The 13,701-nt window shown below is 43.5% G+C and overlaps 1 protein-coding gene across 1 annotated transcript; it reads left to right on the plus strand.

Moving 5' to 3' along the window:
* The first annotated feature begins 2,754 nt into the window (after positions 1–2,754).
* On the plus strand, positions 2,755–7,801 carry TMEM169 (transmembrane protein 169). The gene is made up of 2 exons (XM_006867794.1): positions 2,755–3,022; positions 7,179–7,801. The coding sequence occupies exons 1-2, from the start codon at positions 2,755–2,757 to the stop codon at positions 7,799–7,801; spliced, it is 891 nt and encodes a 296-aa protein (XP_006867856.1).
* The last annotated feature ends 5,900 nt before the right edge of the window (positions 7,802–13,701 follow it).

Consider the following 13,701-nt stretch of genomic DNA (forward strand, 5'->3'; position numbering starts at 1 on the left):
CAACAACAACAACATTTAGTAAGCACAAGCAATGAATAAAGAATACACAACAGTGTGTTTAAAAGATGGTACAGTCTGTTCTCATCTCTCCCCACCTCTCTTTACCTAGGGGACAGGGGGAGATTAGAGAGAGGATGAAAAATGAGACGTGCCTATCCTTTCCCTTCTATCTCTCTACATGTAATAAGACAAGTGCCAGCACCTTTTTAACTTCTTAGGCCAACCAGAAGTCTTTTGCATAATACAAAGATAGGTGTGGTCATGAAACTGATGAGTTCTGTTATAACAGAAATCCCTTATGTGGATGGCTTTGTTGTTGTTGTTGTTGTTGTTAATAAGTACCATTGAGTTGGTCTTGATTCATACTGACCCCATATAGGGTTTCCGAGGACCCTATATAGGGTCGGTATGAGTCAAAACCAACTCAATGGTACTTCCCTATACTCTAACTAGACTGATAGATCATATAACATTATATGTATACATGAAAAATGTTATTAAAACTAATCAAATAACATCTGAATCAAAATAATTCTTTTTATTTCCCTAGAATAACAAAAACATATTCTACTAAGACATAAGATTTTACAGAAGTTTCCAGACAAGCCATACAAAATTGTCACAAGCTTTACATTGATGGAAGGATTCTACACTTGACAATAAAGTCACAATGTTATTAGTGAGGGCTGTGATGTTTGTTTAATGTTCCCATTTTGGTTGAAACAATCAAACTGTCCATCTAAGTTGTTGTTGTTGATAAGTACCATGGAGTCGGTTCCGACTCATAGTGACCCTGTACAGGGTTTCTGAGGCTGTTAATCATTATGGGAGCAAAACGCCTCATCTTTCTCCTGCGGAACCGCTGATAGTTTCGAACTACTGACCTTGAGGTTCGCAGCCCAATTCATAACCACTATGCTACCAGTGCTCCTTTTTTCCATCTAAGTTGTTGTTGTTAAGTACCATGGCATCGGTTCCGACTCATAGTGACCCTGTACAGGGTTTCTGAGGCTGTAAATCTTTATGGGAGTAGAAAGCCTCCTCTTTCTCCCGTGGAACAGCTGGTAGTTTCGAACTGCTGACATTAAGGTTCGCAGCCCGATTCGTAACCACTACGCTACCAGAGCTGCTTTTGTCCAACTATAGTGTCTAAATAAAGTTAGGCTTGGCTGTTGTTGTTAGTTACCACTGAGCCAGTGCTGACTCATAGTGACCCTATACAGGGTTTTTGAGGAGCAGCTGGTGAGTTTGAACCGCTGGCTAAAGAACAACTGGTTAGCTGCTTTTAACCAGTGCAATTGGTGGTGGTGGTTATGTGCCGTGGAGTTGGTTCCGACTTATAGCGACCCTGTACAGGTTTTCCGAGGCTGTAAATCTTTACAAGAGCAGAAATCCTCATCTTTCAACCGCAGAACAGCTGGTAGTTTCGAACTGCTGACCTTGCGGTTTATAGCCCAATGCAATTAGATCAACATAAAAAGGGGGGAGGAGCCCATACATTTAAGATAAAATTCCCACCCACCCCCAAACAAAAAAGTCAAAGAGAAACACCCACACCGCTGCAACTAACCTAACAACTACCTTCATTCACAATGCTTTGTACTTAAACCGTGATGGGGGGAAATGAATAGAAGCAGAGAGGGGACACTGCTTTTAAACATTTAGCAACAATCCAGATGGTACTTCTAGCTCATGCATTACAACAGTGAATCAGGACAAAACAGATTTGCTTATGAGCATTTAATCACCAAAGGACTGAAGATGTCTAGGCTTTTATTCTGTAATGTTTCTAAGACTGTGTCCATTAAATGCAAACAAAAAAGGGGAAGTCTTAACAGAACAGGAGCAGCGAGGCACACTTGATGAGCAGACTGACTGAAATATTATTCATGGCGTACAGCCTAGTCCACACTGTAATTGTACCTACGGCTTGGGCTTCCTTGGCCTCCTCCTCCTCCGCTACTCCGTTTGTTAGTGGAGCATCTGGATTGGGAACATTTAAAGCCTGGATGGGTAGCAGACCTGTGCAGATCTGCAATGCTAGAGACCACTTGCCTTTAAAAATATCTAAACATATTCTTCCCAACTTGTTCACGTTGTAATTGTTAAATGCCGTTGAGTCTGTTCCAACTAAAGCTTCCAAGGAGAGGCTGGTGGATTTACACTACCGATCTTGCAGTTAGCAGTCCAGTGTTATATACAGAGGACTCCTTGTCTACATCAGGGTGACACATTTTGGTCATGAGATGTACTTCAGCAGCTGTCATTGGGTATTCTTCTGGGAAGAACAGTGCAAGTCTAAAAGTCTCTCAATGGGGGACTAGCAGGGGCCACCAATGGCCACATGAATATCATGGGTGTTGCTCTCATCTGGTTCTGCCAGGAAATGCTGAGTTTCCTTGATAATCCTGCAGGGCATTCTGACCATCTTGTCAAATCCTGAGTTCTAGTCACCTTTCCAGCACTAAAAACAGTCCATTTTTATAAAAGTATTTTCTACAGCACTCCAAAAAATAAACTATTGTGAAAAATAGAAGGCTTCTGCCAAATTAAAGACAATTTCCCAAACCCCTCTCCACCTCACCCTGTTTGCTCCCTGTTGATGGCTTTGATCTCTCTACTTTCAGATGGATCATGCCCTTGGGACATCTTTCCAAGGCACCACTCAGAAAGACGCTCTATGATATGTGGATTGTGAGTTGATCTTAAACAAGTTGGATTCTTCCCAAGGAACAGCTTGCTGTGAGGACTGGGATGGAAGAGCCGGCACCAGTGGAAGGTGAGAGTCAGCTCCCAAGTACTCACACCAGCTCTCTGAGGAAGGTTATGGCTGCTGCCTTGGCCCTGGATGGAGAGTCTACCATGAGTCGCAGGAAAAAGAAGAAGAAAGAGTCCCGCCCAGAATCTATCATCATCTACCGGTCAGATACTGAGACAGCGGATGAAGAGCCAGAGGAATTGGAGGGTGGAGAGTTACCTAAAGAAGAGGGAGAGGATTTCCTAGATCACCCCGTGGATGATGGTGAGTCTCTGTAGTCATGGGAAGGAACCCAAATGAGAATTCCCCTGAAGACAGCCTGGCATTTGCTTGCTGATCTGTTTCTTCTTCATTTTTTTGTTTCAGACAAAAGGTCTCATATATTTCTTACTGAGCCAACCCATTACTGTGGAAGCATAAAAACCGAAGAAACCAGAATCTTCCACATGCCCAACTGTTCAGATAGTGGTAAAATGTTCAGCTTTGAAATGGTAAAATGCTGGTGAACTTGATAGAGTTCGTATGTGTGCCATCACATGTGCAGTCCCTTGGGGAACCAGTTTGGTTCTTCCCCAGTGTCTTTTCTTGGAGTTGGACCTAATTTTATGATGCGTTTTCATTCTCATCTATTGAGGAATGGGACAAATCCACTTTTGTTTCTTGACCAGGAATATCTTTTTTTTTTTTTTTAACTTTTTATTGTGAATTGAGTGAAGGGTTACAGAATAGATCATCAGTTTTACATTCAACAAATCATATACTTGCTTCATTACAGTGACTGTAATCCCCTTGATGTAATATCAGATATCCCACTTCCTCCCTGTGATTCCATTCCACCCTCTTCCATAACCCATGGTGTGCTTACTTCACTAGTGATGTTCCCCCCTAACTCACCCCCATATACCTATCTACTGCTTGGCTCACAATTGAGCCACAAGGATGAGTTCATTTGCAGACCTGAAGGGTTGCTGAGAGCCTTAGTTTGGGGTTCCTCCAGTCTCTTTCTGACCTGTAAGCCTGTTCTTTTTTATAATCTTGACTCTTGTTCCAAGTTTGCCCCCACTCTATCTAGGCCCTTCTAATGTGATCCGTTTCAGAATAGTTGGTAGTGGTGGCTGGGCACATCTAGTTCTGGTCTCAGGGTCATGGAGACTAATGTTTCCATGTTCCATTAGTCCACTGAACTAATTGAGGCCAGAAATCTCTTGATCCTGAAAGTCTTGTGAGATGACACCAAGAGAATGGAAGTGGACTGCCCATCCACAGTGGCAGGAAAGGGAGAGAGAGCAGTCTGTTTTTTCTTGTTGACATTTATTTGCTGTGTTGTGTGCGAGTCTAGCTCACATAACCAGGGCGGCAGAGACGACGTAGCTTAGAAATAAAACAGAGACACAAGTTAGGAATTAAGGGAGACTGCAAGACTCATGATCTCTAAGATCAAGACTCCAGCAAGACTCATGATCTCTAGGATCAAGACCCCAGCAGCACTCATGATCTCTAGGATCAAGACCCCAGCAGCACTCATGGTCTCTAGGATCAAGACCCCAGCAGCACTCATGGTCTCTAGGATCAAGAGCCCCAAGACATGGCGGTACTCCATTTGTATTAGCCTCCAGCCTTTTCATCCCTCCAGGATGCCATCCATCACTGATATCATAGGGGGTTTTGATGTGATACAGATTAAGGAAATGTTCTTTGGGGAGAGAAAAACAAGACTATAATTCAGGGATGCATGAGTGGGTTTCGAGAGATCACAATACAGGGTGCCAATTATTACATCTGGTCATTACGTACCAATCCGGCTTTCTGTCACTGCACTAGCATTAAGGAGCAGCTTTCTGCTTCCTTATGCCGTGGCCCAGATGTGACTCCCTTCCTCTTGCGTCTGTCCTTGGTGGTCTTCACTCAACAATTTGATAGTATTTACTGAGCACCTATTATTTTCTATGGTAGGTGATATGGAGATAATCTCTACCCTTTCAAAACTCCTTGGGTAATGAAAGAAGGTATTTATACACAAAAATAAGTAATATAAACAAATGTTCCTTATTAGTTAACACATGAAAGGTAAAGAAACAATAATAGTGACTTTAATAGTAGTTGGTAAAATGCAAATTATAACAAGAATGAGAGTTTAAGATTTCAAACAGTGTTAAAATGTGATTACATCAGTGTGAGGAAATGAGTATATTCTCATACGCTTCAGGTGAAAGTAAGTGGAAAACACTTTGTAGGGAAATTTATCCATGTTTGTTAAATCTCAGAAATTCAAGTTCTCAGTATCTACTCTAGGAAATTTATGTCCATGTGTATAGGAGTCATGTACACAAATGTTTGTTGCTGCTAAAGAATTGGTGGAGTGTGACTACCAAAGATTACTGGGCAGCAAGAGATGGTTGAGACAGAGTTTTTGAATATTTGGATGGGTCTCTAAGACATAGACCCACAGAGACAAAGAGAAGCAACATCCCTGGTTCCAAGCAGCTTACCTTATAGTCCGAGGAAAATAAGTCAGTAAGCAAGTCACAAATGTAGATAATTTCAGGTAGTGGTGAACGTTACAAGGAAAATAAAACCGTTGTGGTCATGGAGGATGGTGGGGAGAGACTGGATGATCCTGGAAGGCCCCTCTGAGGAAGTGATCTTTGAGCTGATCTGAATAATATGAAGGAGGCAGCCATGATGAGATCTTGGCAGAGAAGTTTCAGAGGAGGGTCAGAAAAGGTGAAGACCCTGAGGTGGGAGTAACATTGTCCTTTCTATGGAATGGAATTCTTTCTGTGTGACTAGAGTGTTGGCAGCTCTGGCACAGTGGCACAATGGTTAAGCATTCAGCTGCTAATTGAAAGGGCAGTGGTTCGAGCCCATCAGCTCCTCCACGGAAGAAAAGACTTGGCGCTCTCCTCGTAAAAAGTACAGCCTACAAAACCCAATGAGACAGTTCTATTCTGACAGATAGGGTTGCTGGGAGTTGGAATCAACTCAGTGGCACACTGTAACAACAACATGCAGGCAACAAGAGGAGGGTGGTGAGAAGACATGAGAAAGGTAGGCAGTGGTTTGGTCTTATAGATCATGTTGGGCCTCTTAGGCCGTAGTAAAGAGTTTAGAGCTTGTTGTAAGTCATTAGAGGTCTTTGACGAAAATGAGAGCCATCCTCTCACTTATATGTTTAGAAAGATCACTCTGCCTTTTCTGTGAAGACTGGATTCCTGGGGCAGGGGACTGTGGAAGCTGATAGAAGACTCCTGTCGCACTGCAGCTACAACAGCCTGAGTGTAGACATTTGGACCAGCGTGATAGCAAGGGTGATAGGATGGACTCAGGGTGTAATTTAGAGAGGTTTGCAATGGGGGTGCGGGAAAGACAAGAGTCAGTGATGACGCCTGGGGTTTTAACATGAGCAATGAAAAGACGAGATGATGGTGTCCTTGCTGAGATGAGGGAGACTGAAGACCAGTACAACCTTTACGTCTGGGCACTCAAAGATCCTGCCACTATCCTGGGCTCTGCCCTTTACATGGCTCCGCTGTAGTCCTGTTTTAACCATGGGGCAAGGAGTTTACAGGGACCAGGGAAGCTCCCTGCCTAGAGCCTGTAAACTCCCCTACCTCAGCACACACAATTTCGAGATCACAGTTTCACATGCCAAGGACCACAGTACTGCCTGCCTCAGTATCTCCAAATTCACTTCCAGAGTGGCCAATATTTGGATATGCCAGCGAGGTTGTCCACAGGCCTGTGTAGAAGTCTCTCCTAAGGGAACCACAGAGATGGACATGAGAAGAGAAGGGGCTGTCCATCAGGGGCTTCCGGTTGAACTCCTGACCTGCCTCGATGATATGTGTGCATGTTGTAATATATATGTGCATGGTTATGTATAAATGTGTAGCGGGAGAAATTTGAGGCTTTCTGTTCCCGTAAAGATTTGCAGCCTCGGAAACCCTGTACAGGGTCGCTATGAGTCGGAACTGACTCCATGGCACATAACAACAACAACATATACAGTGTATGTGTGGTGTATAATACCCACATATTATAGTCTTCACACACAACAGATGATATTCATGACGATATTTTCACTGCACTTATATAGAAGATCAATATAAAGTGGTGTCCCTAATAAAGTGAGGATGTGGATGCTTTGATGTGTTAGAAGTTGTTCCTTATCCCCCTCCATATTGTAGAGATTCTGCTTCACAATTCTATCAGGGGTCAGAAGTGTGGTGTGAGAGTTGCCTGTGGGCCTCCTTCCTGAGAGAGGCCCCTTCAGGTGATCATTAAAGCACTGACTTCTGTTCAGCACTGTGCCAGATGTGTGAAAGTGGACATTCTCATACTTGGCTCCAACCTCAGGGGATGGCAATGATGAAATGTTAACTTATCTGATCTTGACTTTCACCTGCTTTGTGCCCTGTAGGTAGGTGGAACATGCCTTTGGACAGTCGCTATGTCACATTAACTGGGACCATCACACGAGGGAAGAAAAAGGGACAGCTGGTGGATATCCATGTCACATTAACAGAGAAGGAGCTGCAGGAATTGACCAAGCCTAAAGAATCGTCAAGGGAAACACCACCTGCGGGAGGAAACGTCTGTCAGATGGGTGCAGATCGTGGGCCACATGTGGTTCTTTGGACTCTGGTCTGCCTGCCTGTGGTTTTTGTCCTCTCTTTTGTTGTTTCTTTCTACTATGGTACCATCACTTGGTATAACATCTTCCTTGTGTACAATGAGGAGAGGACCTTTTGGCACAAGATTTCATATTGCCCCTGCCTCGTTCTCTTCTATCCAGTGCTCATCATGGCTATGGCCTCTTCCCTGGGCCTCTATGCTGCTGTGGTACAGCTCTCCTGGTCCTGGGGCGCATGGTGGCAAGCTGCTCGGGACATGGAGAAAGGATTCTGTGGTTGGCTCTGCAGTAAACTGGGCCTAGAGGACTGCTCTCCCTACAGCATTGTGGAGCTGCTTGAGTCTGACAATATTTCAGGCAATCTCTCCAACAAGGACCCTACCCAAGAGGTAGAAACCTCTACTGTCTAACCATGCAGCAATTAGTTCCTTCTCTGGACCGCAAAGTCTATCTATCACCTTCCCATTACAGATGATTCTTCTTCTCCTCACCCCCAACTTCATAGTTCTTCTTTCCTACCATCTTTATGCTTCCAGGATGGTAGAGAACAGAAAAGCAGCTGTGTGCTAAAGCAGTTTACCTCATGGAAAAACTCTTCTTCTTACCTGCCTGAAGTGGCAATTTATCTGAGATAGGGTGCTCGGTAATTTCCGTTCCGGAACTTGGATATACTCCTGGTGCCTGGAAACAGGAGACAATGTAACTAATGTGACCGGTAGAATCAGGCTCAGGGAGACTGAGGCCATGAATAGGTAGTAGGTAGAGACGAAGTGTGAGGCGTTTAAGAAGCAGGGCTGCCACCGTATAGTATCATGTAGAGACTTGTAGCACTCAGATTTAGCTTTAGCTTGTTGTTGTTGTTGTTGTTGTTGTTGTTAAGTACCGTGGTGTAGATTCTGACTCATAGTGACCCTGCACAGGGTTTCTGAGGCTGTAAGTCTTTACGGGAGCAGAACGCCTCATCTTTCTCCCGTGGAACGGCTGGTAGTTTCGAGCTGCCGACCCTGAGGTTAGCAGTAGATTTAGCTACATATTATTAAAGGAGCCCTGGTAGCATGTTGTTGTTGTTATGTGCCGTCGAGTCGATTCTGACCCATAGCGAGCCTGTACAGGGTTTCCAAGGAGCAGCTGGTGAGCTTGAACCACCAACCTTGCAGTTCAAACAACTCTGCAGTCTGACGCATTACATTAGCCCACAGCGCCACACCAGGACTCCCCTGGTAGCACAGTGGCTTACAAATTGGGCTGCAGACCCCAAGGTCAGCAGTTTGAATTTATCAGTTCCTCCACGAGAGAAAGATGAGGCTTTTTGCTCCAGTGAAGATTTATAGCCTTGGAAACCACATAGGATGACAATGGGTTAGAATCAACTTGATGGCATACAACCAACACAGTCCCCGCCACCTGCAACACCAGTGGTTTAAACAAGATGGAGTTTTTGTTCACTCTCATATAGAAGAGGGAAACATATAAAGTCATAGGGGCTTCAGGCTTCTTTTAATCCACTACCGTTAGCAGGATGTGGCCCTCATTGTCCATACCCTTAATGTTCCAGAAGCTGACTGCCTCTCCATCCATCACATCTATGTTCCTGGCAACAGAGTAGAGGGAAGGGAATGAAGAACACTCTTCCCTTTAAGGAGACTTCCCAGGGGCTCCACTCAACACTGCTTCTTATATCTCATTGGCCAGACTTTAGTTACCTGATATCAAGTGCAAAAGAGGCTGGAAAATAGTCTGGGCTGGGCGACTCTATTCTTAGTTTAATATTTTATCTTATGCTAATTTAAGAGAAAAGGGGAGAATGATGATTTTGGTAGACAAGAGTCTATGATGATTTAGGTACATTTAGAATTCCTGACTGCAAATAAGAGTTTTTAAGGGAGCTTTGGTAGCATAGTGGTTACCAGTTGGGCTGCAAACCTCAACGTTGGCTGTTTGAATCTACCAGCCTAGCTACCACAGAAAGATGAGGTTTTCTGCTCCCGTAAAGATTTACAGCCTCGGAAATCATATGCAGGGTCACTATGAGTCAGAACCGACGCCACGGCACAGAACTACCACTAATCACCAATAGAGTTTTTATTTATTTATTTTGGCCAGAATCTCACACAGAGAGAAATTTATACATAGATATCAGCTGAGAAGCACCTTGTGTAATTTACAGTTAAGCTTTGGCAAACATTATGCGCTTTCCGGTGTTTTGAATATTTATTTATTTTTGGAAAGGAATAATATGTTAATAGTAGCCTGGAACTCCTGCTGGTAGAGGTGGGATGGAGGTGCTATTTAATCCCACCTACAGATTAAAGGCTGTGAAGGAAGGGATTACATTTGCCAAACTTCCTCCTCTCCCCAAGGATTAGAAAACCCTCAACACAAAGAAGCCAGATTTAATCTTCCGTTGTCTAAGATGCCTGCCTCCTAGGGGGTTGTAATCCAGCTGGTGCTCCTTGTGCGTCTGTCCTGTTTCAGAGAGAAACTGTTGAAAGAACTGCTATGAATCAAAGCAGAGGGGTCAGCCAAGTCCTCTACATCAGGCCAGGAACATTGCCCTAATGTGTGGTGTTGGCGTCCATCTTCTAAGAAACTTTTGTTTTTAAACAATTACTAGTTTGACAAGAAAAGTAAACTTATACAGGTAGTTCTGAAGGTAACCTTGGTGCTCTGTGGTGCTTTTACAGAACAATTGTAATGAAGATTAAAAAAATAATAACAATAAAAGTAAAATCTGATTAACATCTGTTCATCTTGTCTTTGAGGGTCCCCAAAATCAGTTTTCAGAAAAAGGGTGATTCTGCTGGTTGACCATGTGTGTGTAATATTAACATGATATGTACCCTAATGTTGGGGCACTCTCCCCATACCCCTGATTTACTGGGGTGCCATTTTGGACTGTTTTCACAAATCACATATTTAATTAAGCTCACATTTGGAAGTTGTAACCACAATTTGTCACTTTTTTTCCCCCTGGATGTGGGGAAATCGGTGGTCAAGGTCAAGACTACCCATGATTAGAACAGGGCAAGGTGAGGTCATAGTTGGTGGAACGTAGTGGGTGGAGCGTGAGATGAGGCCCTCTTGTCACTTGCTGGGCTCACCATCTAATGAAAGAAATAGGTTTGTAAACTAATTTCAAAAGGGCTAAAACAGTGGGATGTACAAAGCCTAGAGGACTGGACACTGAGCGAGTAGAATAAAGGTCACCAACATTTGCTCTGAGCAGATACCTAGTGAACTTTAGAGAAAAACCTGGAAATACCACACTTCAGCAATTCTGTTAGTACATAGTTAGCTAATCATGGTGAATATCAATAAGGAAGATTACATTTTCCAATTACATTTCCTAGAATGGCAGTCTCATGGGACAATCATGGTGGCTGGCTTCCCTCATAATGCAAACATGGTATCTTTAGTTGAGATACCCCAATGTAATGATACTTAGGCTTCCAAAACAACTTGTCTGTTTACATTAGGTTGTTTTTGTTGCTAAGTGCCATTGAGTCGCTTATGACTTATAGCAACCCTGTATAGCTCCCACAGGGGGTGGCTGGGGAGCTTGAACCGCCAATCTTGCAGTTCAAACTGACCTTGCAATCCAGTGCATTAACCCACAGTGACACATAACAGTTCATGACTAAGGGGTTCACCCTGACTTCCTATAAAACAAAACTCTAAACTTTAAAAAGAACTCATTTCAGATGTCTTAAAAGTTTCATTTTGCCACTTTGGAAAAGCCATTCAGGGCTAGGTCTTTGTGGTGGTAAACAAGGTTGTTGTTGTTGTGTGCCGTGGAGTTGATTCCAACTCATAACGATGCTATACAGGGTTTCCTAGGCTATAAATCTTTAAGGGAGCAGAAAGCCTCATCTTTCTCCCACGGAACAGCTGGTAGTTTCCAACTGTTGACCTTGTGGTTCGCAGCCCGATTTGTAATCACTACGCTACCAGAGCCAACACAAAAACATTTGTCTTCCTCAGTTGATTACTTTTACATGGACACAAATCTTTTACATGGATTATTTTTAAAGGTATTTGATGAACGTGGTGGAATATGATACCACTGCCACTTACATTTCTTTGAGATATAACCTCAATTTCACATTTGTGCCATGTAACAATTTTAACTACTTTTCCCAGTTGCCCATGTAACCATTGTTCATGTAGCCTCCAGATTTTTATTTTTCATATAGTTCACTCTCAGAATGATGTTAAACATGAACACATTTCAGAAATCCAAATTGTAATTGCAAAATAACGTTCTTTACTTAATTCCAACTACTCTGACATGGCGCTGTGTTAATGCACTGGACTGCAAGGCTGGTTTGAACCACAAGGTTGGCGGTTCAAGCTCACCAGTTGCTTCTTGGAAACCCTATATAAGGTCACTATGAGTTGGAACTGATTCCACGGCACTTGACTACAACAGTTCTGAAGGGTGTAAGGAGCTCTGGTAGCGTAGTGGTTACGAATCGGGTTGCAAACCACAAGGTCAGCAGTTAAAAACTACCAGCTGTTCCGCGGGAGAAAGATGAGGCGTTCTGCTCCCGTAAAGATTTACAGCCTTGGAAACCCTGTACAGGGTCGCTATGATACAGAACCAACTCCATGGCACACAGCCACCAACACCAATCTGTACTAACAGATATACTTTTTTAAAAAAAATTCCCCTTGTTTCAGTTATTGCTGTGTAACAAACTTCCTCAAAACTTAGTCACTTAGTATAACCACGATTTGATATGTTTGATCACAATTCTGCAATTTGGGAAGAGCTCAGGGAGATGTTTTAGAAATACCCTAGAGAAACGACTTCACTCTGCTTCACGGCTCTAGTGCTGAGGCAGCTTCTACTGAGTTGGAGGATCACTTCCAAGTAGCTACGTTGAGCTTTCCTAGAATGGCAGCCTCATGGAACAATCATGGTGGCTGACTTCCCTCATAATGCAAAAGCTAAATATCAGGTATTCTGAAGGCTTTGACACAGAATTGGCCACATTGTGCTGGTAAGAGCAGGTCACAAGGTCAGCCCAGACTCAAGAAGGCGCTCAAAGCTGTGAATTCTGGTAGGCATGGTTCACTGATGTTAAGTTCTATCAAGTCAGTTCCGACCCATAGCTACCCTATATAGGGTTTCCGAGGAGCAGCTGGTGAATTTGAAATGCTGACCTTGCAGTTCAAACAGCTTTGCAGTCTGGTGCATTAACCCACAGCACCACACCCCCAAATTATCAGTACGACATTCCTTTTTTCACTCTCCCATTCATTTCCCTCATAATCCCACAGTGATTCGCATATATCTCTCTTTGCCCAAAATTCCTTCCCCATAGCCACAGCCCATTAACCTCTTATCCTTTCCCTCCTGCTTTACACTGAGTTCTGTATCATCGGTTACTAGCCATTTGGGTTATTGTGCTCTGACTGTGATATATCTTCAGTCATATCACCCTCAATGCACCTGATCTCGTCTAATCTTGGAAGCTAAGCAGGATTGGGCCTGGTTAGTACTTGGATGGGAAACCTAAAGGTTGCAGATTCAAGTGCCTCAGAATAAAGGCCTGGTGATCTACTTCCAAAAATTAGCCACTGAAAACTCTGTGGAGCAGCTTTACTCCAACACACCTGAGGTCTGCCGTGAGTTAGAGACCAGCTGGTTCCAGTTTTTAAGAGGTTTGAAAATCTGATTGGATTTGATATTTCCAGTTTGGTCAAAGGTTTGTGAATACTTTACAGGTTGCTGGACCCTCTGTTCAGTCACCTGTGAACTTGTACTTCTTTTGGTATCAAAAATAACTGTTTGTTGCAACCATAAGACTCTTAGCAGCTGTTGCGTGCCTTCAAGCTTCTCCACTTGTATTACCTATTTCTGCAAGAGTACCCCTTCCACTTTTGTTTGCCCATAAAACTTTGTTGTTGTTAGGTGCCACAAGTCAGTTCATAGCGACCCTATGTACAGAATGAAAATGTGCCGTTTTGCACCATCCTCACAACTGGTGTTAAGCTTCAGCCCATTGCTGCTGCCACTGTGCCACTCCATCTCTTGGGGGTGGGGAGGGGTCTTCCTCGTTTTCGCGGACTCCCATTACTAAGCATGATGTCCTTCTTCAGGAACTGCTACCCACTCCCACCCCCCACCCCCAAACTATGTCTGAAGTGAGAGAGCAGTCTCCTCTTTCTGGTTTGTAAAGAGCATTCTGGCTGTATTTCCAACACAGATTCGTTTCTTCTGCAGGCCACGGTCTTACTCTTCCTTAAACACTTGGGTCTACACTCTCCACGTTTGCAGTGTCTTTCATTATAGTTAAGTATATCT

This window comes from Chrysochloris asiatica, unplaced genomic scaffold (assembly GCF_000296735.1).
Source record: "Chrysochloris asiatica unplaced genomic scaffold, ChrAsi1.0 scaffold00110, whole genome shotgun sequence".
In the NCBI taxonomy this organism is placed as follows: Eukaryota; Metazoa; Chordata; class Mammalia; order Afrosoricida; family Chrysochloridae; genus Chrysochloris; species Chrysochloris asiatica.

Excerpts from the sequence above, each read along its gene's own strand:
- TMEM169 (XM_006867794.1), top strand. The coding sequence starts at position 2,755 with ATGGAAGAGCCGGCACCAGTGGAAGGTGAGAGTCAGCTCCCAAGTACT. Across the intron at positions 3,023-7,178 it reads AGATCACCCCGTGGATGATG|GTAGGTGGAACATGCCTTTG; the intron begins GTGAGTCTCTGT and ends TGTGCCCTGTAG.